Source organism: Hemiscyllium ocellatum, chromosome 11 (genome assembly GCF_020745735.1).
Source record: "Hemiscyllium ocellatum isolate sHemOce1 chromosome 11, sHemOce1.pat.X.cur, whole genome shotgun sequence".
NCBI lineage: Eukaryota > Metazoa > Chordata > Chondrichthyes > Orectolobiformes > Hemiscylliidae > Hemiscyllium > Hemiscyllium ocellatum.
In genome coordinates, this window is record NC_083411.1 from 14,925,895 (window position 1) to 14,953,329 (window position 27,435).

A 27,435-nucleotide genomic window follows, 5' to 3' on the forward strand; every position below is an offset into this window, starting at 1 on the left:
GAGTAGCATCCCATTACTGGCAATTGCCACTGGTTTTTCCACAGCATTTTGGAAGCGTGGAACAACTAGCTTCACATGTCACTCAAACCTTTGTGATACATTCACCTCCAGAGTAACTGGAGATGGACTAGACACTTTGCTGGACTGAAATTGGCAGCATTAGGCCCTTTCATCACTGTGCACAATATGCAAATCATCTGACTTGCACTACCCTAGAGGTTAACTTTAATGCATCAATTTGAGCACTAAGCTTGAATGGTGAGTAAAAACAGAAATTACTGGAGAAACATGGGTCTGGCTACACCTGTGGAGAGAAAACAGTTAACACTGAATCCAATACCCCTTTAGAACTGAACATCTCTAGAGATTAACATTCTCAGTCATTACAATAGTCAATTTAAATGACACCTTCACTGCAAAAATAAAACAAAACACAGTAATTCAACTGGAAATGTTATCAATTATTGTCACCATTCAGAGAAGGCAATAGACCAAAGCTCCAACCATGTGTTTTGGTAGATCCCATGACTGAACTTAACTTGCAAGGTTCTCCTGTCCTAGCCAAAATTCATCTCTCAATTTAACAACTGAAAACCATTTATCCAGTCATTTATTTTTCTGGTTGCCTGTGGGAATGGATGCCAGCATGTTACATTCGCCTATAAAACAGAAATTACCACTCCCTCCCCAAAAAAAAATCAGTTAGATGTAACAATGCACACAGACATGACCTCTTTACATCTTGGAAAGCAATTGCATGAAGCTGACTAGAAATCACATTTAAATAAGTCAGCTAAGTTTTAAGATGAGTGTATGATTACAAAAGCAAACACAGGAATCTATTATATGCCAGAAAGTACATAACAGGTTTACATAAATCAGGACAATACAAATTCCAAATAACTTCTTCACAGTACAATTAGATCATCAGTAACATAACTTTAAAAAGGCAGCTTACAACACAATTGGAGGTTTCATCTAAAAGTCATTAAATGTTAAGGAAGTTTCACAATTTTCAGTTCATAATGTAATCACCATTTGTCCAATACATACCAAGGAGGGATTGTTACTGCAAAGTAACATAATTGGATGGATTTGAATTTGTAAATTCAATAAAAACACTAAACTTCCAGAAAATCTAAGTGATTCTTTGACCAATATTTCCTAATTTACAATAATGCTCCAATTGTATTAGTTACACAATGATTTAATAGTCTACTCCTCTCAGGGGAATGGAATGGGTGATGGAGCTCAGCAAGTGTACTTTGTGTTTGATATAAAAAAAACATAATATGGACTATCTCAGTCTAGTAAAACCTGATCAATTACACTGAGAGGATTTGCATGAAAACAATTCTTGTTGGACAGTGCATCAACATTTTGGCTATCCACTTTAAAAAGTTTCCAAGGCGCAGTCTAGGTTTTATGCTAGTAATTCTGGCGTTACCATCTGGATCTTAGCAAATTCTAGCCTTACAACTGCCATGGAATTTGGAATGTAGTGCGAAGACAGGATTCCATAACTAAACGGAAAACCAAATCCCTCACTTTCCTTATGCAAATCAATCTTGTTTCTGTAAGACCATACAGGAACCAAAAAAGATAAACATGATACGTTAGATTCCCTATGGAAGGAGCTCATCGCAAAAGGCAGATTCTTATGAAGCATTTCACATTCTTACAGCCGCTTTCTGAGAATGGAACAAAGATAGCGAGGTTTGAACAGGAATTTTACAAAACAATTTTATATGCAAATATTCTAAATTTTGGGCTTTTTACATTAACCATTACACGCTTATATAATTATTAATAGCATCCAAAAGAAAGATGGAGCTAACCAGATCACCTTTAACAATATTGATTACTTCATTGGAATCCATAATTAAGAATATACATTACACTGCAATCATGAATCTAGACAGAAGTAGACACCTACACAGGATATTCACATTGCAAATAAACACCATTTCAAATAGACAGTAACATGAAGATTGATTTTCTGAACTTAGGCTCTGCAAACATTAGAATTCCGAGAATCCTTTACTCTTAAATGAGAGTGCCTCTGTGACAGTAGCATTTAATTTTATACAGATGTGATTAACATTTGTCAACTAAAGATTGACAAGAAACATTTCAAGCTGCAGATGTTACATTGCTAATGCAAATAGTGTACTTTTAAAGTGCATGTGTACAGTCTTGTATTCTGTTGTTGAATTAATTACGAGATGGAGGAATTAAGACATTGTCTTTGAAAGTTGATTTTAGCTTCGACTATACCACAACATTTTTTTTTCCACATTTTGCAGCAATACTTCCAACCTTAAAAGAATCTCATGGGTTTTACAGTCTGCATTTCAGTCACTCTTCTGCCTCTTTTTTTGCCACAACCACCAAGATTGAAGCTTGAATGACAACAGACTGATCCCATTCACACAATGTTGCCCTTAATCCTGCTTGCCATCACGCCATTGCCTTGAGCCTTCATTCCAGGCCACATAAACAAACAAGGCTAGCACAATATGAACAGCCACCACAGCAACAATGGCAGCATAGAAGTAGCTGTCTCTGTTTGACATTCCAAGTGTACCTGAGGGACAAAACAAAAAGGGCTAGTTAAAAAAAAGTACAACCAGACAATGCTACTCTTGATCCAAAAATAGTGCTTTCCGTTTGAGAGGCGGGGAGACAGTGGAGAAGAGGTTGACATGAAATTGACAATGGACCCTTGTTGCGTGAGATGAATTGGAAAAGCAAAACAGGTCAAAGAAAAACATTGTTCTGTTTTTGTTAGATTACAGTAAACAGTAGTGGCCCCAGTGAACCTGAATGCATTTTATTGTAGACTCAGCCTACTTGGGAGTAAATTCTGTGCATCCCCAATGCTATACAGATATCAGCCATGGCTCCCTTACCCAAACAGAAGTCATGGGTTCCACCCCCATTGTAGAGACTTGGAACAGATAATCTAGACAAAGGTCAAGTTAAGCAGAGGCCATGTCTGTCTTCTCAAACGGATGTAAAAAGTTGCTCCAGGTACCATGGCCAACATTTAACCTGCATCCAACTTCAATACAATACAGCAGCTGGTCATTTATTTCACTGCTGTTCATGTGACCTTGACACATTCAAATTGTCTAGTTTTGCCTACAAGTGGCACTTCAAAAGCACTCCACTTATTACAAGGCATCTTTACTTCCAAAAGGGCTTCATGTTTAGCTCAGTCCATTCAGTATAGGAGTTGGGGTGCTGAGGTTGTACAAGACATTAGTGAGGCTACTTTTGGAGTACTGGGTACAGTTCTGGCCTCCTTGCAATAGGAAAGTTATTAAATTAGAGAGCACGCAGAAAAGATTTATAAGGAGGTTACCAAGACTGGAGGGATTTATTTAAAAGTAGAGGATGGAAAGGCTGAGACATTTTCCCTACAGCATAGGAGACCGAGGGGTGACCTTATAGAGGTTTACAAAACCGTAAGCAGCACTGATAAGGTGAATAGCAGGGTAGGATATGGGAGTTCAAAACTAGAGGACATAATTTTAAGGTGAGGGGAGAAAGATTTTAAAAGGCACCTGAGGGGCATCTTTTTCATACATAAGGCGGTCCCCATACGTGGAATGAACTACCAGAGGAAGTGATAAGATCAAGTACAGTTGCATTTAAAAGGTGTTTGGACTGGTACATGAATAGGAAAGGTTTGGAGGGATATGGGCCAAACACAGGCATATGGATCCAGTTTAATTGGGAACTTTGGTCAGTATGGATGCTTTGAACTGAAGGGTCTGTTTCCATGCTGTGTATCTCTACGTCTCTAAATTTCTATAAGTACTAAACATTAAATTTTAAAATCAAAAATGCCTACAGTCTGAAAATATGCTATCACAAAATATAAATGACATATCTGTACGTGCAAATTATAATGTTCAACAGTTATCAAATCTAAGGATTCAATTATACTGATGAATTGTAAAAGAGTTTCCATGTCACAACTTTGACTTTTGGTTCCTCAAAATACGTTGCAGAAGCAAAATAAACAACATAGTTGCACAAAAAGCAAGATCCAAACATTTGTCTTAATTTTCACTTGCTCATGTTTACTATATATTGAGGCAGTGAAAGTGCAGTAGAAAAGGAATGCAAGTAATTGTTAATATTATACTTAAATTTCTATTCAGGAAGAAATTCTTCCTGCCAAATGACAAAACAATCAACAGAGGTAGCACAGTAATAGTAAAACCTTTGTACTAATGCTGAATATTTGGAACTCATTAAGAGTGAGATGCAGGAATTCTTTTTCCCTTTATATAAACATGGAGATCACACTCGACAGATGGCACCCTATTCCAGTCTCGCTTCTCCACTCATGATCTTAGAGATAAACAAGTTTGTGGAATATAAAATATTTTGTAGCCTTGCAGTATATTAATAACATTTCATTGTGTTTGAAACATATTTTAAAATTACATGCATCATATTGCACAATATTCATTTGAAGAACTACTTTGCCCGTTATGGAATAATATGGTTTCAGATTTTCACTCCAAGTGAAATGAGGTATTAAATCAGGAGGCAATCTAGTTACTCCTTTCAATTCAGAGTAGGTGTCGACTTTGCTTCTCCCATCAATGTAAATACACAGGCAAAAATGGCAGATTGAAGAGAAACGTAAGAAGCACATTCCTTGAAAACTTTCTCCTCCCCCTCAAGGGCATTGATACTTGTTGCTAAACACAGTACAGTCATCAGCAAACTTCTCCACTCCAGACCTTATGACAAACAGATCCAAAGGCACTAGGCAGTTCAATCATCGGGCATGACCATTGTGAGCAGGCTGATGACACAGCTCATTACGGTATCACCCAGGAGCAAGGAATGCTGTTGAATTAAATGGCATTTATTTCAATGAAAGAGGGCTGAGGGGTAAGGCCGATGAACTCAGGCCATAGATAGCTACGTGGGACTGAAACACGGCTAAGGGAGGGACAGGGCTAGTAGCTTAACGTGCCAGAATACAGGTGCTTTAGGTGGGACAGAGATGGTGGGAGGGGAGGGGGAGTTGCATTTTTGATTAAGGCAAGTATCACAGCAGTATTCAGAGATTAAATAACTGAAGGATCATCCAGTGAGGCTTTGTGGTGAAGCGAAGAAATTAGAAGAGGATGATGATGTTATTGGGGTTGTACTACAGGCCTTCCTTAAGAAGGGCTCATGCCCGAAACGTCGATTCTCCTGCTCTTTGGATGCTGCCTGACCTGCTGCGCTTTTCCAGTAACACATTTTCAGTTGCACTATAGGCCCCCAAATAGTCAAAGGGAATTAGAGGAACGAATATGCAGGGAGACTTACAGGAGTAATCAGGTTGTCATAGTAGGGGATTTTAGTTTTCCTAACAGACTGGGACCGCCAGGGAATTAAGGACTTAGATGGGGTGGAATTTGTTAAGTGCATCCACGAAAGATTCCACAAGCAGGATATAGAGGGTCCAATTCGGGAAGAGGCAAAACGCAACCTTTTCTTGGGAAATAGGGCAGGACAGGTGATAGTGGGGAGGATTTTGGGACCAGTGACCATAGTTCTATTAATTTTTAAATAATTATGGAAAGGAACAAAACTAGTCCACAAGTTCAAGTTCTAAATTGGGGCAAGGCAAATTTTGATGGAATTAGACAGGAGCTTGCAAGGATTTATTTGGAGTAGTTTGTTTGCAGGCAGAGTGACCTCCGGCAAGTGGGAGGCCTTTAAAAGTGAGATATCTAGAATTCAAGGTCCATATGTTCCTGTGAGGGTAAAAGGCAAGGTTGGCAGGAATAGGGAACCCTGGATGACAGGAGCCTCTCGCCAACTTTAAGGAATGGTCAATGGATAAACATATGGATGAAAATGGTAAGTGTAGGATAGATAGGCTTCAGATTGGTTCTACAGGTCGATGCAACAGAGGGCCAAAGGGCCTGTACTGTGCTGTAATTTCTATGTTCTAGATTGAGGCTTTGACCAGAAAAAAAAAAGTGTGGCCAGGTACAAGAAGCTGGAATCAAGGGACTCCCTGAAGATATACAAGAAATACAGGAGTTTACTGAAGAAGGAAATCAGAAAGGTGAAAAAGGCACAAGATAGCCTTGACTGAGAAGATTAATAAAGAGTCTTTGGTTTCACCAGAAAGGAAAAAGAAAAACGAGAGAGAGATTAGGGCCCATCAAGGACCAAAGTGGAAATGTATGTGCAAAGCTGCAGCAGATGGGTGAGGTTCTCAACAAATATTTCTCCTGTGTTTACCATGGAGAAAACCAAGATGACTTGGGAACTTGGAGAAGTTAGTAGAGATATCTTGGAGACAGCCCAGAAGAGGTGGTGTTGGATATATTAGAATGTATGGAGGTGGATAAATCTCGTGGATATGACTGATCAGGTCAAAGAACACTACAAGAGGCTACAGAAGAAATTGCGGGGTTCCTGGCTGATATTTTTGCATCATCGTTAGCCACGGGTGTGGTGCTGGAAGACTAGAGGATAGTGAACATTGTGCTATTATTCAAGAAGGGCTGTTGGACTGGATGCCTGTGACCAGTGGAGTGCCTCGGGGTCAGTGCTGAGCCCATTACTGTTTGTTATCTGTATCAATTATTTGGAATGAGAAGTACAAGGCACGATTAGTAAGTTTGCTGATGACACTAAAATAGGCGGTATCATGGACAGTAAGGAAGGTGATCAATAATTGTAGCAGGACCTTGATCAGCTGGAGAAGTGGGCTGAGAAATGGCAAATGAAGTTTAATATCGATATGTGTGAGGTCTTGCATTTTCGAAGGTCAAATCAAAGTGGGAGTATCAAGGTGAATGGTAGGGCCTTAAGGAGTGTAGTGGATCAGAGGGATCTTGGAGTTCAGGTGCAAGGTTCTCTGAAAGTGGAGTCCCAGGTAGACAGGGCAGTGAAGAAGGCTTTTGGCACACTGGGCTTCATCAGTCAGGGCATTGAGTATAGAAGTTGGGAAGTTATGTTGCAGTTGTACAGGACATTGGTGAGGCCACACTTGGAGTATTGTGTTCCATTTTGGTCACCTTGTTATAGGAAGGATGCTATTAAACTGGAAAGAGGGCAGGAGAAATTTACAAGAATATTGCCTGGACTCAATGGTCTGAGTTATAGAGAGAGGTTGGACAAGCTTGGACTTTTTTCTTTAGAGCAGAGGAGACTGAAGGGGGAGCTTATAGAGGTGTATAAGATCATGAGATAGGGTGATTGCAAGGTTTGTAGCTCAGCTTGAAGTTTAGGGTGTAGGTTTGCTCGCTGAGCTGTAGCTTTGATATCCAGATGTTTCATTACCTGGCTAGGTAACATCATCAGTGGCAACCTCCAAGTGAAGCAAAGCTGTTGTCTCCTGCTTTCTATTTATATCTTTCTCCTGGATGGTGTTCCTGGGGTTTGTGGTGATGTCATTTCCTGTTCGTTTTCTGAGGAGTTGATAGATGGCATCTAGATCTGAGTGTTTGTTTATGGCGTTGTGGTTGGAGTGCCAGGCCTCTAGGAATTCTCTGGCATGTCCTTGCTTAGCCTGTCCCAGGATAGATGTGTTGTCCCAGTCGAAATGGTGGTTTTTTTATCCGTGCGTAGGGCTACGGGGGAGAGAGGGTCGGGTCTTTTTGTGGCTAGCTGGTGTTCATGTATCCTAGTGGCTAACTTTCTTCCTGTTTGTCCTACATAGTGTTTGTGGTAGTCCTTGCATGGAATTTTTGTAGATGACGTTGGTTTTGTCCATGGGTTGTACTGGGTCTTTAAGTTTGTTCGTTTTTGTTTGAGTGTGTTGGAGGATTTGTGTGCTACTGGGATTCCAAGGGGTCCCAGTAGTCTGGTGTCATTTCTGAAACTTCTTTGATGTATGGTAAGGTGGTTAGGGTTTCTGGCTGTGTTTTGTCTGCTTGTCGTGGTTTGTTCTTGAGGAATCTGCGCACTGTGTTTTTTGAGTATCCGTTCTTCTTGAATACGTCGTATAGGTGGTTCTCCTCTGTTTTCCGAAGTTTGTCTGTGCTGCAGTGTGTGTGGTGGCTCGTTGGAATAGTGTTCTGATACAGCTTCATTTGTGTGTGTTGGGATGGTTGCTGGTGTAGTTGAGTATTTGGTCAGTGTTTGTCGGTTTTCTGTATATGCAGGTTTGTAATTCTCCCTTGTCCTTTCTTTCGACTGTGACATCCAGAAATGCGAGTTTGTTGTCGGTTTCTTCCTCCTTGGTGAACTTTATGCCATGTTGTTGATGACGTTAAATGCCTCTTCTATCTTGTTTTGTTTTGTGATGACAAAGGTGTCATCTACATAGCGAACCCTGATTTTTGGTTTGATGATTGGTAGGGCTGTTTGTTCTAGCCTTTGCATTACCGCTTCTGCTATGAATTCGGATAGCGGAGATCCCATGGGTGTGCCGTTGGTTTGTTTGTAGATTATGTTGTTGCAAGTGAAGTGGGTGGTGAGACACAGGTCCACTAGCTTCATGATGTTTTTGTTGGTAACATGATTGATGGTGGTTGGGGTGTGTGTGATGGTCTCTTCTAAAAGTGTGGTAAGTATTTCCTTTGCCAGGTCGATGTTGATGGAGGTGAACAGTGCTGTTACGTCGAATTAGGTCATTGCTTCGTCTTCCTCTATTTTGGTGTTTTTGATGATTTTTAGGAATTCCTGGGTGGAGTGGATGGAGTGCTGTGACTCTTCTACTAGGTATTTCAGTCTTGCATGTAGTTCTTTGGCCAGTCTGCAAGTTGGTATTCCGGGTAGTGAGACTATAGGTCTGAGGGGGGCTCCTGGTTTATGGATTTTTGGTAGTTCGTAAAATCGTGTGGTGTTGGTCCCGTCGGGTTTCATTTTCTGGAATTCCGTCTTGTTTAATTGTCTGGAATTGTGTAATTTTCTTAGGAGATATGTAATTTTGTTTCCTAGTTGTGAGGTCGGGTCTAGCACCACCTTTTGGTAGGTGTTGGTGTCTGCGAGTAGTGCATTGGCTTTCTCTATGTAATCTCTTCTGTTCAGGACGATTGTGAGCCGACCTTTGTCTGCAGGTAATATAACGATGTTTTTGTCTTTTTTGAGGTTTTCTAGGGCTTTCTTTTCTTGTGTGTTCAGTTTGTTTCCTTCCCTCTTTCAGCTCAGTATAGGTGCAACTGTCTGTCTGATCGTTTGTTGTGTTTCTTCCGTGAGATTGTTGTCCTTCAATGTGGTTTCTAATGCCGCTAGTAATTCCTTCTTGTCAGCGTCACGGTAATTGAAATTTAATCCTTTTACTGGTACCGCTTTTTCTGTGTCTGATTGGGTCCGGTCTGATAAGTTCTTTATCAATGCCCCTGTGTTATTGGTTTTGTCTTTTTTTGAGAGTTTGTCAAGTTTTTTCTTCAGGTCCCGATTTTTCTTTATCTGAGTTTGTCATTGTTTGGTGTTTATGGCTCGTTCTACCGCGTCTGTCCATTCTTGATTTGTTGCTTATTTGAATAACGGTTTTTGGCGCGCAATTTCCCGGTTGTATTTTCGGAGTCTGTGGTGGGCGTCATTGATTAGTTCTCGGAGCATTCTGCGGCCGTTTTGTTCTGTTAAACTTCTGGCTTGAGGTGTTTTTATCGGTGGTTTGTATTAAAGACATTTTGGCAGTACCTGTTTTCTTAAACATTCATGCAGGAAGTACAATTGTTCACGGGTGGAATTGTCTCGGATGGCATTCCTTTCCCATCTTCGGGCCAGTTGTAGCTTGTTGCGCCCATAAGGTTTTTGCAAGGTTTGTAGCTCACGTTGAGGTTTAGGGTAGAGGTTTGCTTGCTGAGCTGTAGGTTTGATACCCTCATAGCCCTACACACGGATAAAAAAAATACCCACCATTTCGAATGGAACAACACATCTATCCTGGGACTGGCTAAGCAAAGACATGCCAGCGAATTCCTAGAGGCCTGGCACTCCAACCACAATGCCATAAACAAACACCGATCTAGATGCCATCTATCAACCCCTCAGAACATGAAATTACATCACCACAAACTACAGGAACCCCATCCAGGAGAAAGATATAAATAGAAAGCAGGTGACAACAGCTTTGCTTCACTTGGGAGGTCGCCACTGATGATGTTACCTAGCCAGGTAAAGAAACGTCTGGATATCAAACCTACAGCTCAGCAAGATAGGGTGAATGCATTCAGTCTTTTTCCCAAGGTTGGAAAATCGAGGACTAGATGTAATCAGTTTAAGGTTAGAGGGAAAAGAATAAAAGGGAAACTGAGGGCAACATCTTTTTGCAGAGAGGGTTCTATGCCTATGGAATGAGCTGCCAGCAGAAATGGTTGAAGTGGGTACATTAATAGCATTTAAAAGGCATTTGGATAAATACATGGATAGGAAAGGATTAGAAGGATATGGGCCAAGTTCAGGGAAATGGGATTAGTGGGGACCGACATTTTTGGGCAGCATGGACTAGTTTGGTGCAAAGGGCCAGTCCCTGTGTTGTATGACTATATGCACTGTAATCAGGAGCAAGAACAGAGTGGATTCTACCTTGGTACAGAGCAGCTAATGTAAACATTATCTTTCTAAGTTAAAACCAAACCGTGGACTAGAATGGTGTTTAAAATATCAAAATAAAACTAGGACAGGAAATAAAAAGCAAGAAGAAAATGGTAGATTTTTACATTTGAAACCTGCTCATGAGAATCAGGAGATTGGGCTTGAAATCTCTCCAGTTGAAAAGAATGAGAGGTTATCTTACTGAAACTCAAAATTATAAAAGGATCAACATGGTGGATATAGGAAAGGGGCGTAGTCTCACAATAAAGGATATTGGCGTGAGGACTGATGAAGGATTTCCGCACTCTCAAGGTAGTGAATCTTTGGAATTCTGAACCAGAAGGTTGTGCACATTCGGAATTTGTTCAAGATAATTTGATAGAATTCTAGATAAAGAATGCAGAGATAGTATGGGAAATAGAGTTGAATTAGAAAAACAGCCATGATCTAGAAGAGGGGCTGAATAGCCTACTTCTTGCCATAGTTCCTGTTTATTTGGATACCTTTGAATTACTGCCATCATAAGATCAACCGTCTCAGTAGCTTTTTGTAATATTCGACTCCTTTTGGCATTTAAGAAAATCAATTGAAACTATGAAAACACTAGTTCAGGTTTCACAAGGTAGGTATATGATAGGAAGAGTTTGGAGGGATATGGGCCACGTGCTGGTAATGGGATTAGACTGGATTAGGCTATCCGGTTGGCATGGGAGTGAAGGGTCTGTTTCCAAGATAACATGATACAGTTCATCACTCATTGCCAAATCAATGGAAAGAAACTAATTGTTACGGCAGAAAATAATTTTATTAAAACAAACTCACCTTCAAACACATAAGACTTTGTCCCAAAATATAATCCAATTGGTAAAGTGATCATTAAGAATGTGAAAAACAGAAGAGTCTTCAGTACCGCTAACAAGGAGCCATCATTTCTGAAAATAAAGGAAATTGTTAACACATCACATAGTGATTAGTGTAAACATGTCTGTTTTTAACAAGACTGTATTAGCAACTTTTCAACTAGTTTTAACCAGAACTAACTACCAAGGCTAAGAACATGAAAGCATAAACCTACAGGCCCCAAAGCAAGAAGAACAAAAGATTTTCCACCTTATTGTCAAATTCTGAAAAGATCACATTTTTGATTGTTAAGAACAAGTCCACTTTCTGTGTTGCAGAAGGGATAATACTTCAGATTTTAACCTGGAAATATCATGAAGTTATGGTTGGAAGTTTCTGTGTGCTACTTTTCAATCCTCCTTATAAATAAATAACACATTGGGGCAATAGCACTACTTAAGAGGTTAGGAAGTTGAAACCCAGTTTTTTGATCATTTGCAGTAAGAAAGATTAAATGCTTATAATTCAATATCAAATTAATAAGCACTAAGGGGACAAATAATCTCAGGAAAAGTACAAATATTCGAGTTAGGCCATTTGGTTCCTCACGTGTGTGTGTTGCAACTGAATAAGATCATGATCATGCTGATCAGAGAACGATTCCAACTTCACTTTCATGTGTACCCTTAATACACTGTGCTTTCTTTGTTAGTCAAGAATTTATCTACCACTAACAGAAAATTTAAAATAGTTTTATTTAATCTTTTTAATTTTTTTTTAAAAATGACCCCGCCTCCACTACTCTCTGGAAGACTTCTAAAGATTCATGAAACTCAAAAATTTTCTCATCACCAGCTTAAGCAGACTCTTAGTTTTAAACTGTGTCCCCTAATTTTAGTCTCTCCCACAAGGGAAAACTTCCTTTCAGCATCCACCCTGACCAAGTTTCCCAAGATCGTTATAAGATCACCTTGCGTTCTTCTAAACCTGAAGGGATGTTGACTCAACCTCTCATTCCAGATAACACCCTCATCCCAGGAATCAGTTAAGTGAGCCATCTCTAAACTGCTTCTCAAGCAAATAAACTCTTAGATTGGGAGAACAATGGACTTGTAAGAGGTTAAAAACAAACTAGCAAAATGGGAAAATGGTTGACAGAAGTAGTTTTATGCGAAGTATGAGGTAATGTTGTTTCAGGGAAAAGAGGATGAACAGTTTAAAGTGCAAATGTAAATTTGTTCTGAACATGAGTTAGGTCAGATAGCACTGTGCTATTTTGGATACTGTGTACCAAATGGATCATTACAGACAGTCTCCCTTTTGGAATCATGCATCTCCATCAAGACTAAACACCACAGCACATCACTTGGAATACCTCACAATGCTGCACTTCTCTAGTTTCCACCCTAAACATGTTAAATAAGTCATTCCCTATGGACAAGCCCTGCATATACATAGGGTCTGCTCAGATGAGGAGGAATGCAATTAACACAAAGATTTTGAAGGATGCCCTCATAAGAATAGGATACAATGCTCAACTTATCGATCGGCAGTTCCGAAGTGCCACAGCAAAAAACCATAACCTCCTCAGAAGACAAGACAAGGATACAATCAATAGAATACCGCTAGTCATCCAGTCATAGAGATACACAGCACGGAAACAGACCCTTCTGCCCAACTCGTCCATACAGACCAGATATCCGAACCTAATCTGGTCCCACTTGCCAGCACCCGGCCCATATCCCACTAAACCCTTCCTTTTCATACACCCTCCAGATGCTTTTTAAATGTTGTAGTTGTACTCACCTCCACTACTTCCTCGGGCAGCTCATTCCACGCACACACCATCTCCTGCGTGAAAAGGTTGCCCCTTAGGTCTCTTTTATATCTTTCCCCTCTCACCCTAAACCTATGCCCTCTAGTTGTGGACTCCCTGACCCCAGTAAAAAGACTTTGTCTATTTATCCTATCCATGCCCATCATGATTTTATTAACCTCTATAAGGTCACTCCTCAGCTTCCGACACTCCAGGGAAAACAGCTCCAGCCTGTACAGCCTCTCCATATACCTCAAATCCTCCAACCCAGGCAGCATCCTTGTAAATCTTTTCTGAACCCTTTCAAGTTTCACAACATTCTTCCGATGGGAAAGAGACCAGAATTGCATGCAATATTCCAACAGTGGCCTCACCAATGTCCTGTACTCAATACTCTGACCAATAAAGGAAAGCATATCAAACGCCTCCTTCACTATCCTATCTGCCTGTGACTCTACTTTTAAGGAGCTATGAACCTGCACTCCAAAGTCTCTTTGTTCAGCAACACTCCCTAGGACCTTAAGTGCATAGGTCCTGCTAAGATTTGCTTTCTCAAAATGCAGCACCTCACATTTATCTAAATTAAACTCCATTTGTAACTCCTCAGCCCAATTGGCCCATCTGATCAAGATCCTATTGTAATCTGAGGTAACCTTCTTCGCTGACTACTACACTTCCAACTTTGGTGTCATCTGCAAACTTACAAACTATCCAAATCGTTTATATAAATGACAGAGAGTAGTGGACCCAACACCGATCCTTGTGGCACTCCACTGGTCACAGGCCTCCAGTCTGAAAAACAACCCTCCAACACCACCCTGTCTTCTACCTTTGAGACAGTTCTGTACCCAAATGGCGAATACTCCCTGTATTCCATGAGATTTAACCTTGCTAACCAGTCTCCCATGGCGAACCTTGTCAAATGCCTTATTGAAGTCCATATAGATCATGTCTCCCACTCTGCCCTCATCAAGCTTCTTTGTTACTTCTTCAAAAACCTCAATCAAGTTTGTGAGACATGATTTCCCATACACAAAACCATGTTGACTATCCCTAATCAGTCCTTGCCTTTCCAAATACTTGTACATCCTGTCCCTCAGGATTCCCTCCAACAGCTTGCTCACCACCGACGACAGGCTCACTGGTCAACAGTTCCCTGGCTTGTCCTTACCACCTTTCTTAAATAGTGGTATAGCATTAGCCAACCCCCAGTCTTCTGACTAGTGATAATACAAATATCTCAGCAAGGGGCACAACAATCACTTCCCTAGCATTCCACAGAGTTCTAGGGTACACCTGATCAGATCTGAGGGTTTATCCACTTTTATGCATGTCAAGACATCCAGCACGTCCTCCTCTGTAATATGAAGATTTTTTAACATGTCATCATCTATTTCCCTACATTCTATATCTTCCATGTCCTTCTCCTCAGTAAACACGGAGTCAAAATACTTGTTTAGTATCTCCCCAATCTTCTGTGGCTCCACACAAAGGCCACCTTGCTGATCTTTGAAGGGCATTATCCGTTTTCTCTTTAGCCTTTTGTCCTTGATGTATTTGTAAAAACTCTTTGGATTCTCCTTAACTCTATTTGCCAAAGCTATCTCGTGCTCTTTTCACCCTCCAGATTTCCCTCAAGTATATTCCTTTTATACTCTAAGGATTCACTCGACCTATCCTCTCTGTACCTGACATAAGTTTCCTTCCTTTTCTTAAACAAACCCTCAATTTCTCTAGTCACCCAGCATTCTCTATACCTATCAGCTTTTCCTTTCACCCTAATAGGAATACACTTTCTCTGGATTCTCGTTATCTCATTTCTGAAGGCTTCCCATTTTCCAGCTGTCCCTTTACCTGCGAACATCTGTCCCCAATCAGCTTTTCAAAGTTCTTGTCTGATACTGTCAAAATTAGCCTTCCTCCAATTTAGAACTACTTCCCCACAGCAGAGAGACTATGCCATGTTCTTTGCAGCCTCCAACATGTCATAGATGATGTTAAGCATCTCACTAAGATCACTCCTACTCCTTCAAAGCAACCGCCAAACCTTAAACAGGCTATTGTCTGCAGCAAACTACACAGCCTTCAGGACATCAACCGTAACACCACACAACTTTACAAGACATTTCAGATACTCGACATGGATACTACCATCACAAGTGGTAACACCACCAACGACGCACATGGCAGATACTCATGTGGCTCAGCCAATGTTGTCCATCTCATACATTAAAGGAAAGGATGACCTGAGGCATGGTATATAGACAAGACTATGCAGACGGTATGACATTGGACAAATGGGCACCAAGAAACAATTGCCAGACAGGGATGTTCCCACTTAATCGGGGAACACTTCAATGTTCAAGGACATTCAGCCTTTGATCTGTGGGTAAGCACCTCCCCCCACCAAGGCAGCCTTTGAGATACACAACACCACTGAATCACCAAGCAGAAAATGATAGCCAAGTTCCATACCCAGGAAGATGGCCTCAACCATGACCTTGGGTTCATGATGATCCCATCACACTTCTGTATCTGTGAAATCTTCCTTATATCCTGTTTTGACCCCAATCACTTTGATAAATTGTTGTGATCTCTCTACTTTAATTACTTGATACAGTTTTGGATTACTTATCACTTTGGTTAGACCCACAGCATACAAGTGTTATACCCATCATGTTTTTCCAGTCATTCCAGTCTCCAGCAACATCTTATTTTTAATTTTTTGTAATTACCTCTCTGCCTCATTTAATCGAATTATAGGTCATCCATTCACTTGTCATTCAGCTGTTGATACTTTACTCATTGTCTAACACCTTTGATCACCTTCAGAGTTATTATGCTACACTCCACTCACCATTTGTTTGGTCTTTTTGACCTTGATCCCTCTGCCTATAAATTCTGCTTCTCTCTCACTTCACCTGACAAAGGGGATATGCTCTGAAAGCTTGTCATTCCAAATAAACCTGCTGGACAACACCCTGCTGCCATGTGACTTCTGACTTTGTCCACCCCAGTCCAACACCGCCATCTCCACATCAACTTAAATAGCTTAACATAACATGAGCCATAAGGTGCAGTTTAAATCTTATTGAACATGGATCAGTGTGCGATTGTTGTGAAGGTTTGTAGCTCAGGTTCTGGTTCAGGCTGAAGTTCGCTCGCTGACTTGAAGTTTTATCGCAGAGGTTTTGTCACCATGCTCGGTAACAGCGAGTCTCCGGCGAAGCGCTGGTGTTCTGTCCCACTTGTTATTTAAGTGCCTTGGTCTGTTGAGGTGGGTGATATCACCTCTGGTTCTTTTTGAGAGGTTGGTAAATGGGGCCCAAATCAATGTTTGATGAAGTTCTGGTTTGAATGCCAGGCCTCAAGGAATTCCCATGTATGTCTTTGCATAGCCTGTCCCAGGGTGGATGTAATGTCCCAGGCAAACTGGTGCCCCTCATCATCTGTGTGTATGGATACTTGGCCATGTCTTTTGGTGGCTAGTTGGTGCTCATTCGCCTGGTGGCTAGTTTCCTGCCAATCTGTCCAAAGCAACGTTTGTTGCAGTCCTTGCAGGGTATTTTGTATATGACATTTATTCTGCCGATTGTTGGTACAGGGGCCTTTAGATTCATCAAGAGATGTTTCAGTGTGTTGGTAGGTTTGTGGGCTACCATAATACACAGGCAGTGGAGAGTGGTCTGGTCGTGATCTTCAAGAGGTCTTTAATCTATGGTCATATGGATAGTGTCTCTGGGTGTGTGTGTCTTCTTGTTTAGGTTTGTTGTGCAAGAATCGATGGACTGTGCTTAGTGGGTACCCGTTGTTCTTGAATACATTGTCTCGGTAAACCTCTTTCGCACCTTCTCCAAAGCTTTCACATCCTTCCTAGAGTGTGGTGACCATAAATGCACACAACAGCCATGACCCTTCCAAATGGTGGAGCAAGTTCGATGGGGTAAATAACTTACTCTTATTCAAATTTCTTATGTTCTTATTCACTGTATCAAAAATCACCAAGTTCTAAATTATCTCACTGACCAGTGGAAAAGGTCAAACAGCACAAAGTTAAACCAATCACAAAACGGAATTAAAGGAAAGTTTGAGAATATTTCTATCACCATGTATTTCAGCCAAAGTACATAGAACAATATAGCACAGAACAGGCCCTACAGACCTGTATGTTACACCGACCTGTGAACTAATCTAAGTCCATCCCTCTACACTATCCCATCATCATCCATGTGCTTATCCAAGAATTGTTTGAATGTCCCTAATGTGGTTGAGTTAACTACATTGGCATGCAGGGCATTCCACACCCTTACCACTCTGAGTAAAGAACCTGTCTCTTGACATCTGTCTTAAATCTATCATCTCTCAATTTGTAGCTGTGCCCCCTAACGTCATCATCCTAGGAAAAAGGCTTTCACTGTCTACCCCATCTAATCCTCTGATCATCTTGTATGTATCTATCAAATCCCCTCTTAGCCATCTTCTTTCCAATGAGAACAGACCCAAGTCTCTCAGCCTTTCCTCATAAGACCTTCCCTCCAGACCAGGCAACATCCTGGTAAATCTCCTCTGCACCTTTTCCAATGCTTCCACATCCTTCCTGTAATGGGGTGTCCAGAATTGAACACAATACAAGTGCAGCCGCACTAGCGTTTTGTATAGTTACAGCATGACATTATGGCTCTGGAACTCAATTCCTCTACTAATAAATCCTAACACACCATATGCCTTCTTAACAGCACTATCAACGTGGGTGGCAACTTTCAGGGATCTACGTACATGGTCTCCAGGATCCCTCTACACATCCACACTACCAAGAAGCTTTCCATTGACCCAGTATTCTGTCTTCCTGTTATTCTTCCTAAAGTGAATCACATTTATCTGCATTGTACTCCATTTGCCACCTCTCAGCCCAAATTCAGAAATGAACTATGTAACAGGTTGAAAAATATTAGAAGCATAATGAGAAGTTTAAAATAGCTGAAAGAGAAAATCAGCTGGATTAATGAGGTGTGCTGCAAGTATGATTCTATAAATACTTTTATTTTTGTCATATGCACTTAGAGGTTTCCTAGAGTCTAAAAACTCCCACGAATTGTATTACACTTTAATTAGCGTAATTCCGCATGTCAGGGCACTCGTTGCTCATTTTGGTCAGGATTTGTTACCAAACTGATAACATACAGGGCCTGTAGATAACCGAACAAAATAAAAGGAGTAACTTTGCAAAGTCATTCCTGAAATTGCTTAAAGCTAAAAGTCACATGCTTAAGGAGAATACCCAGAGTTCTCCTACTTCCCCAAAAGTTCCATTTCAAATTTCTCGCAGTTTCGATTGCAAAACCTGTGGTTTCTTTCCCAGATCAATTCGTGTCTTTACAAACGCCTCCCTAAACAAGAAGTGATTGCAACCGATATGTCAGGGAGAGATGCAATTAAAAGCTCGCTCGCAAACTGCACAGCAGAGACTGCAGCTGTGAACGCACACACAGACACACAGACAGACACAGACACACGCACACACACAGACAGACACAGACACACAGACAGACACAGACAGACACAGACACACACACACAGACACACACACACAGACACACACACACAGACACACACACACAGACACACACACACAGACACACACACACAGACACACACACACACACACAGACACACAGACACACACACACAGACACACACACACAGACACACACACACAGACACACACGCGCACACACAGACACACGCACACACACAGACACACGCACACACACAGACACAGACAGACACAGACACACACACACAGACACACACACACAGACACACACACACACAGACACAGACACACAGACAGGGGACAGGTAATAAATGCAGCTTGCACAAGGCCTGACAGGGTGATCCGGAACCTTTGTGTCCCGGCGGGAGGCAACACGGACCAAATGGACGGGCGGCCCACCGCACGGCTGCCTCGGCGGGGACGGTGCCGCGCGGCGCTTTGAAAAGCCTTGGCCGAACGTCCTCGACCGTCCCGTAGCTGGCTTCAGGCTGAAGGCCCGGGGCACTCACCCCCTGAAGTCGGCCACCGGAGCCGTGTTCAACGCCACCTTGTCCAAGCGCTCCATCTTGCCTATGACGCACTTCCGCCAGTCTAGAACGTCAGCTGACACGTGCGTGACGTCAGTTCCTGTTCTGGGAGCCAGGTAAGAGGTGCTCCAGGTGTTGTCCCTAGTTCCTGAGTGAGGCTTGATGCAGACACTCAGCTTCAATCCCTACCAGAGTTACTGGGGAATTTAATGAAGTGAATATTTCAGAAATAATGACCATCAAATTATCACTGAAAAAAATCATCTACTTAAAAATCACACAACACCAGGTTATAGTCCCAACAGGTTTAATTGGAAGCACTAGCTTTCAGAGCTGCAACTTCATCAGGTGGTTGTGGAGTCTAAGATCGTAGGACACAGAATTTATCGCAAAAGATTATTGCTATAAATTCTGTGTCTTACAATTGTGTAATCCACAGCCACTTGATGAAGGAGCAGCACTCTGAAAACTAGCGCTTCCAAATAAACCTGTTAGACTATAACCTGGTGTTGTGTGATTTTTAACTTTGCACACCACATCTCCAAATAATAAAAATCACCTAGTTCGCTCATGTTCTTTAAGATATGAAATTTCCAGTCATTAGCCAGCTTAAGAAGCAAAAATAATAATTTATTTTATGAATCTTTGATGGCCACTCAGTGTCTAAAAAGTGTTTTATTGTCACTTAAGTACTTTTTCTTGGAAGGGGATTATTGATCATAATGTAGATAGCCTCACATTCAACATGCTCATTGCTAAACTCTTGTGAAAAGTCAAACAAAGAACTACAGATGCTGGAGATTTGAAACAAACAGCACTGGAGTTGCTAGAGAAATTCAGCAGGTCTGGCAGCATCTGAGATAAAACAGTTTTACATGCTTCAAAAATGTCCGAAACAGTGACAGCTAATTCAGTGTGTGGCACTCCCTAACAATTACAACAAAGTGTCAGCCTTGTCTTTGTGCCCAAGCTCTGTAGCCTACAGGTGACTCAAGTCCCATTTCTTTGCTTGACTCTTAATTCGCCTTTAAAATGGCCCAGAAAGCCAGTAATTGTGAAGAAGGTGATTTGTTACCTTCTCAAAACAATGTACAAGTTGACTGATACAAAGAAAAGTTTAAATTACGAGTCTGAGTAGCCCATGGAGGTCATGGGAACAGATAAAAATAATGGATTTTTTCCAACCCTTGGGCAGCATGGGCAATGATGAGCATTGTGGGGGAATACAATAAGAATGAAAAAAATCTGACCAATGTGAAGAAAAGTCCCAACTTTTCCCCTTGATGAAGTTCTCTCTAGTTATTGGTGAAGACGTTATTTCCATAGATTTATATGCCTATTTGCTAACCTTGTCTCATTTATGTGCAGTTTGTTATTCTCTCATGCATGGCTGAAAACTCAGAAATCAATAGTCGACTTGGAAAGTCAGAGCTGTTAACTGGTGGATAGAGTTCATGATTTGATTCTCTGGGTCTCTATCTTCACGTCCAGTCATTGCTACCACCCTTTGTCCACAGAAATTGGTATTGATACAACACCGGTCATGATGGCCAATCAAACCACACTTCAGGACTTCCCTTTTGTATGATGGAATTCCCTGGCACTATTTGTTACAGTGCTCCTGTTGCTGTGTATGCCTGGACAAACACACTACTCGTGGATCTGTGCAGGATGCATCCTATGACTCTTAGCTTGCTTTCTTATTGGTCACTCATTCACATTTACATGGACACTCGCAGCATCTCTGTTTGCATTTCCGCACATTGTCAATTCTTTGAGAGCTTACAAGCTCACAGCATCTCTGCCTAAGCTTGTTTCTTAGTCCAGACAGAACTATGGTTGCCAGCACTGAACAGTCATAAGAATGTAACAAATAGGAGAGGAGTAGGCCCTTCGATCCTGCTCTACCATTCAATAAGATCATGGTGATCCTTTAATGGACTCAACTCCACGTACCCACCAGCTAACCAGAACCCTTAATTCCTTTATTCTTCAAACATCTATCCTTGCCTTAAAAACATTCAACAAGGTAGCGTCAACTGCTTCACTGGACAGGGGATTCCACAGATTCACAATCCTTTCGGTGAAGAAATGCCTCCTCAACTCAGTCCTCAATCTGTTATCCCTTATTTTGAGGTTATGCCCCCTAGTTCTAGTTTCACCTACCATTGGAAACAACCCCCCCCCCCCCGCCTCTATCTTATCCATTCACATAGTGGGTGGCATGGTGGTACAGTGGTTAGCACTGCTGCCTCACAGCGCCAGAGACCCGGGTTCAATTCCGACCTCAGGCGACTCTGTGTGTGGAGTTTGCCCATTCTCCCCGTGTCTGCGTGGGTTTCCTCTGGGTGCTCCGGTTTCCTCCCAAAATCCAAAAAATATGGTTAGGTGAATTGGCCATGCTAAATTGTCCGTCCTGTTAGGTGAAGGGGTAAATGCCGAGGAATGGGTTTGGGTGGGTTGCGCTTCGGCGGGTCGGTGTGGACGTTTTTGTAACAAATGGCCTGTTTCCACACTGTAAGTATTCTAATCTTCATAATGTTATATGTGTAACGAGACAGATTCTGTTGCTCTATGCTAGTTCAATGTCACACCTACACCCTATTCAAACAGCTTATGTGGCAAACACATTGAATGTAATTAAATCAAATGGCCATTCTAAACATCTAAGTGGATTAGTTCTTAATGAAATGAAGGGGGAATCCATGTCAGTAAGGAGTTACTGCTGCACTCAGTCAATAGTAGGAGGGGGTAGCCTTGACTCTCAGGCAGAACCTGTAATTCACTCACAGGAGTGCAACCTGGATAGTGCGCCATTTCTGACCAAATCTCAGTTATGCAATAAGGATGAAAAATGGCTGCCACATAGTCACAGTGGGCAGAATACATTTAATTAATTTTTTTTCTGTGGAGTATGTATTTGTAATGTGAGGCTGAGTTTGAATGGTAATTGAAACGGTAATCATTTATCCTTGACTCAATGTGTGCTCCTGGATGATTGCACAGTCACACACAGAGTTTACTGTATATGAAATATGAGTGAAGATAAGAACCTTTTACAAGCATCTCAGGTTATCTTTGGCCTCAGTGATCCTGTTAAAATTCTTAATCCTGGCTGCATTCATGAAGAAAAGAGTTAAAGAATTGCTGCTCCAAATCTGCTGTAACAGACAGGCAGGAGGTTGGAAGAACACAGTAAGCCAGGCAGCATCAGGAGGTGGAGAAGTTGACGTTTCAGGTGTAACCCTTTTTCAGGACTGCTGCCAGCCAGGATGCTTCTCAGATATGAACAATCAACATAATTTCTGTCTTCCCTTGGACATATGAAGTGGCTGCTTAACACTGTTGTGGTAGCCACGATTTGACAATGATTTGTCACTGATGTTACCTCAGAACATTTTTATCCCAACATCTCATTTTGTCCAAATGCAGACGCTGCATCTGCAGATGGGCTGGAAGGAGCCTTCTCTGCCATGGACCCTTTTGGCCTGGACCCTCCAGCCATTTGCAGCTAGAGAACTGAGAGTGTCCGGCCAACTGCAGACCCGCCCTTCTTAGCTGTAGCTTCTACATTGTTCGAGATCCTGATTTGAAAATATATCAATCTCTCCTACAGTGTGGTTGGGTCAAAATCATTGAACTCCCTCCCTAAATGGACCCCCATTACCTTCTCAAGGGCAACTAGTTTCTGTACCAGCCAGTAACACATGCAAGCTGAAAATGTGTTGCTGGTTAAAGCACAGCAGGTTAGGCAGCATCCAAGGAGCAGGAAATTCGACATTTCGGGCATAAGCCCTTCATCAGGAATCATCATGATTCCTGATGAAGGGCTTATGCCCGAAACATCGAATTTCCTGCTCCTTGGATGCTGCCTAACCTGCTGTGCTTTAACCAGCAACACATTTTCAGCTGTGATCTCCAGCATCTGCAGACCTCATTTTTTACCAGTAACACATGCATCCCATTTGTGAACAAAATAAATGTTTCCACAGAATTACATAGGACACAGGGAATATAAACAAGCAATTTGACCCAATTGTTTTGTGTTGGTGTTTATGGTCCATTGAGTCTCCTCATAATATTATTCGTTTGAATCCAACGTTAATATCATCTTAATATTCTCTTTTCCATCGCATCTTTTTCTGGATTCCCTTTAAATGTATCTATGTAATTCACTTCAATCATTCCCTGTAGTCGTGAGTTCAAAATTTCCATTTTTCTTTGGATAAAGGTTTCTTTCTGAATGTTTTATTGGTTTTCTTTTTGAAATTTTGGACCTGAATCTTGAATCCAGCTTCACAGTAGAAAATTGCAAAACAACAAAAAATAAATCCTGAAATAGTGGTAGATGAAGTTTAATTTAGGTAAATGTGAGGTGCGATTGAAAGGAAAATCAGGGCAGGACTTACACTCTTAATGGTAAGGTCCTAGGGAGTATTGCTGAACAAAGAGACCTTGGAGTGCAGGTTCATACTCCTTAAAAGTGGAGTCTCAGATAGATAGGATAGTGAAGAAGGCTTTTGATATGCTTGACTTTATTGGTCAGAGTATTGAGTTTAGGAAGTGGGAAGACATGTTGCAGCTGTAGAGACATTGGTCAGGCCAATTTTGGAATATTGTAAGCACGTCTGGTCTCCCTTCTATAGGAAGGGTGTGAAACTTGGAAGGTTTCAAAAAAAAATTACAAGAATGTTGCCAGGGTTGGAAGGTTCGAGTGTAGGGAGAGGCAGATTCGGTTGGGGCAGTTTTTCTTGGAACATTGGAGGCTGAGGGGTGACCCTATAGCAGTTTATAAAATCCTGAGGGGCATGGATAGTGTAAATAGATGTCATTTCCCTGGATTGGGGGAGTCCAGAACTAGAGGGCATAGGCTAAGGGTGAGAAGGGAAAGATTTAAGGGGAAACATTTTCACGTAGAGAGTGGTGCATGTATGGAATAAGCTGCCAGAGTAAGTGGTGGAGGCTAGTACAATTACAACATTAAAAAGGCATCTGGATGGGTATATGAATAGGAAGGGTTTAGAGGAATATGGGCTAAGAGCTGGCAAATGGGACTAGATTAATTAAGGATATCTAGTCAGCATGAACAAGTTTGACCAAAGGGAGTGTTTCCATGGTAAACATCGCTATTACTCTAAGATTAGGTGAAATCCTGAGGACAATTGACAGTGACAAATTTAAAACAATCATGGTCTAATGGACTAGCAACTGATAGGTTTTCTGGGGCGGGTGACGAGTATCCTTCGCTCTTTAAAGAAGTGGCAATGCACGATATGCATTGCCTTAATTCTGGAAGAAATACCGGTATATTAGAAACCACAAATGTAACATCTCTCATCAAGAAAAGAGGGAGATGGAAAACAGGAAACTAAGCTGGTTATTCTAACATCAGTCAGTGGGAAAATGCTGGAATCCATTATTAAGGGAATAGTTGCAGGACATTTAACAACCATGGGCATTTAGACAGACTTATCTTTAAAGGAAATAATGTTTGATTAATATTTGAGATGTTTGAGAATTTAAGAAGCAAGTCGGATGAAGAGTGTACTTGGTTTTTTAAAAGGTTTTTGAGAAGGTGGAACATCAAAATAAAAAGTCATGGTGTTGGGTGCATACTTGAAAATAAGGTCCGGCTAAATAATAGGAGGGGAGTCATGATCAATGGGTCATTTTCAAACTGTCAAAGTGCAACCAGTAGTGTACCACAGCGAAAAATGCTGGGGCTCAAATATTTACCATCTACATTAATAGCTGATGAAGAATCACCTTTTTGGATAAGTTTGTTTTATTAGCATTAGTAAGGTTTATTAGCAATAACAAGTTATTAATTAATAAATCACAGAAAGGCATGTTTGCTCAAACCTTTGGAGTGAGAAATCCAGGACACTGCCTGTGTCCCAGCCAACCATTTGTACAGAAGTGACACCAGTTATAGCAGCTTGAGGTCTTGGTTTCAGAACTTGAGCAACAACTGGCATCCCTACAGTGCATCCTTGAGACTGAGAGCCACATGGATAGCACTTACATGGGTGTGATCACCAGACAGCTGAAATGTAGTGAGAGAGAATAAATTCCTGATGAAAGGCTTATGCCCGAAACGTCGAATTTCCTATTCCTTGGATGCTGCCTGACCTGCTGTACTTTAACCAGCAACACATTTTCAACTGAGAGAGAATAAAGCTGACCAATGGTTAGTTAAATATAAATAAGCAGAAAATTCAAAAGTGCCCTGAGTTTTCAATCCGTACTCAGTTCTGAATACTGATGACAGTGATGGGTTACAGCCACTGTGGCGCTGTGGGTGGGTCCAGCTGCACGGGGCAGCATAAGGAAGACTGAACAAGCTGAAGCAGAAAGGTATTCCTCTCTCCCATAACCACAGTGATCAGGCAAGACTTGAGACACTTTGTTCAATGCCTATATTTGAGCATATGCAAGGGGAACGGAAGATAGTACACAATTACACTGATCAGTTACACCGGGTTATCTAATCCAGCTGGTACAGTTATTCAATTACATGGTTCTATACACACACACACACACACACCTTCAATATATTGACCGTTCACAATTCATTGTGCCTACATCATGACACCATTCTGTATTCTGTTTAAGATACTGACTACATTCTTGTGGTATTTCTCAACCCTCATTTGTGCCAACTTAGCAGAGATAGCAGACTGCCAATTCCAGCAGCTTGTATTTGCCCTGTTTCAGAACTTTTTTGTCCTTTTTCCCCTTTCAGATCCTTGGGCAAGGTAATTCCATAGAGGAATAGATGGGCATTTTTGATGTTACCTAATTAAAGGCTGGATGGTGTGTTGGCTCCATAGTGCCAGGGTCAATCTGAGAGGCTACAGAGCACTGTGATTGGGGAGGGTGAGCACTCAGCAGTCTACATCAAAACCAGCAACATGGTTGAAGAAAGAAAGTGCTTCTGCAGCAAGACTTTGTTGGAAATGATAGCAAGTAGTAATCTTAGGAATGTTCCCAAAGCCAGAGACAAGTGGGTATAGAAAGAGAGGGATACGGCCAATAAAGGTGTGGCTGGAAAGGTGGTACAGGAGTGAGGGCAATCTTTAAGACATTGGGACTAATTCTGGAAGAGGTAAGATCTGTACAGGCTGAACTGATCTGGCACTGAGTTTCTTGCAGATGGATTTGCTCATTCTTTCAGGGAGGGTTTGAACTAAATTGGATATGGAGACCAGAAGATAATATCAGAGCTTATGGAATGAAAGTGACAGTGGCAGCATGAATAATGAATTGGCTGATTGACAGGGAACAGAATGACTGGAGATCTTTCGAACTGGGGGAAGGAGTGAAATTCTAGGAGTCACTGTTGGGGCATGTGATTGTTCTGATATATCGTGATGACTTCGAACTTTAAATGTTGACTAGGATTCAATTTCAAAATTTGCTGATGATGCAAAACTTGGAAACAAAGCAAACTTCAACAGATGTTTGTGGCACAGATTAAAATTGGCAGGTATGACATAGTGGGCATCACGGAGACGTGGCTGCAGGGGGATCAGCATTGGCAGCTGAATATTCAAGGCTATACATCCTATCGAAAAGTTAGACAAGTGGGCAGAGGCGGTGGGGTTGCCCTATTAGTAAGACATGGAATTATATCAATAGCAAGAAATAAAGTAGGGTGACATGGTGTAGAATCTGTGAGGGTAGAATTGAAGAACCACAAAGCTAAACTAAAAATAGTTGGAGTCATGTACAGGCCTCAAAACAGTCGTTAGGAGTCGGGAAGAAAGATATACCAGGAGATAGAAAAGATGTAAAGGAAAGGCAAAGTTACAATGATCATGGGGGATTTCGATATGGAGGTGGACTGGGAAAATCAGGTTGGTAATGGTTCGCAAGGAAAGGAATTTGTGGAATGTCTATGAGATGGCTTTTTTGGAGCAGCTTGTGATGGAGCCACTAGGCAATGATGGATTTAGTGTTGTGCAATGAGGCAGACTTGATAAGTGAGCTTCCGGGGTGAAGGAACCCTCGGGAAGCAGTGATCATAATATGATTGAATTTACTGTGCAATTTGAGAGCGAGAAGTTGGAATCAGAGGTAATGGTATTTCAGCTGAATAAAGGCAACTACAGAAGCATGAGGGAAGAACTGGATAAAAATGAGTGGGGAAGGAGCCTAACAGGAAAGACAGTGGA

General features: G+C 41.5%; 1 protein-coding gene across 1 annotated transcript; it reads right to left on the reverse strand.

The window, feature by feature from the left end:
- Window positions 1-592: 592 nt before the first annotated feature.
- On the reverse strand, window positions 593-19,315 carry vma21 (vacuolar ATPase assembly factor VMA21). The gene is made up of 3 exons (XM_060832029.1): window positions 19,241-19,315; window positions 11,344-11,453; window positions 593-2,587 (listed from the first exon to the last, which is right to left on the reverse strand). Exons 1-3 carry the CDS (start codon window positions 19,294-19,296, stop codon window positions 2,445-2,447), a joined length of 309 nt encoding a protein of 102 aa, XP_060688012.1. The 5' UTR covers window positions 19,297-19,315; the 3' UTR covers window positions 593-2,444.
- Between the last annotated feature and the right edge of the window lie 8,120 nt (window positions 19,316-27,435).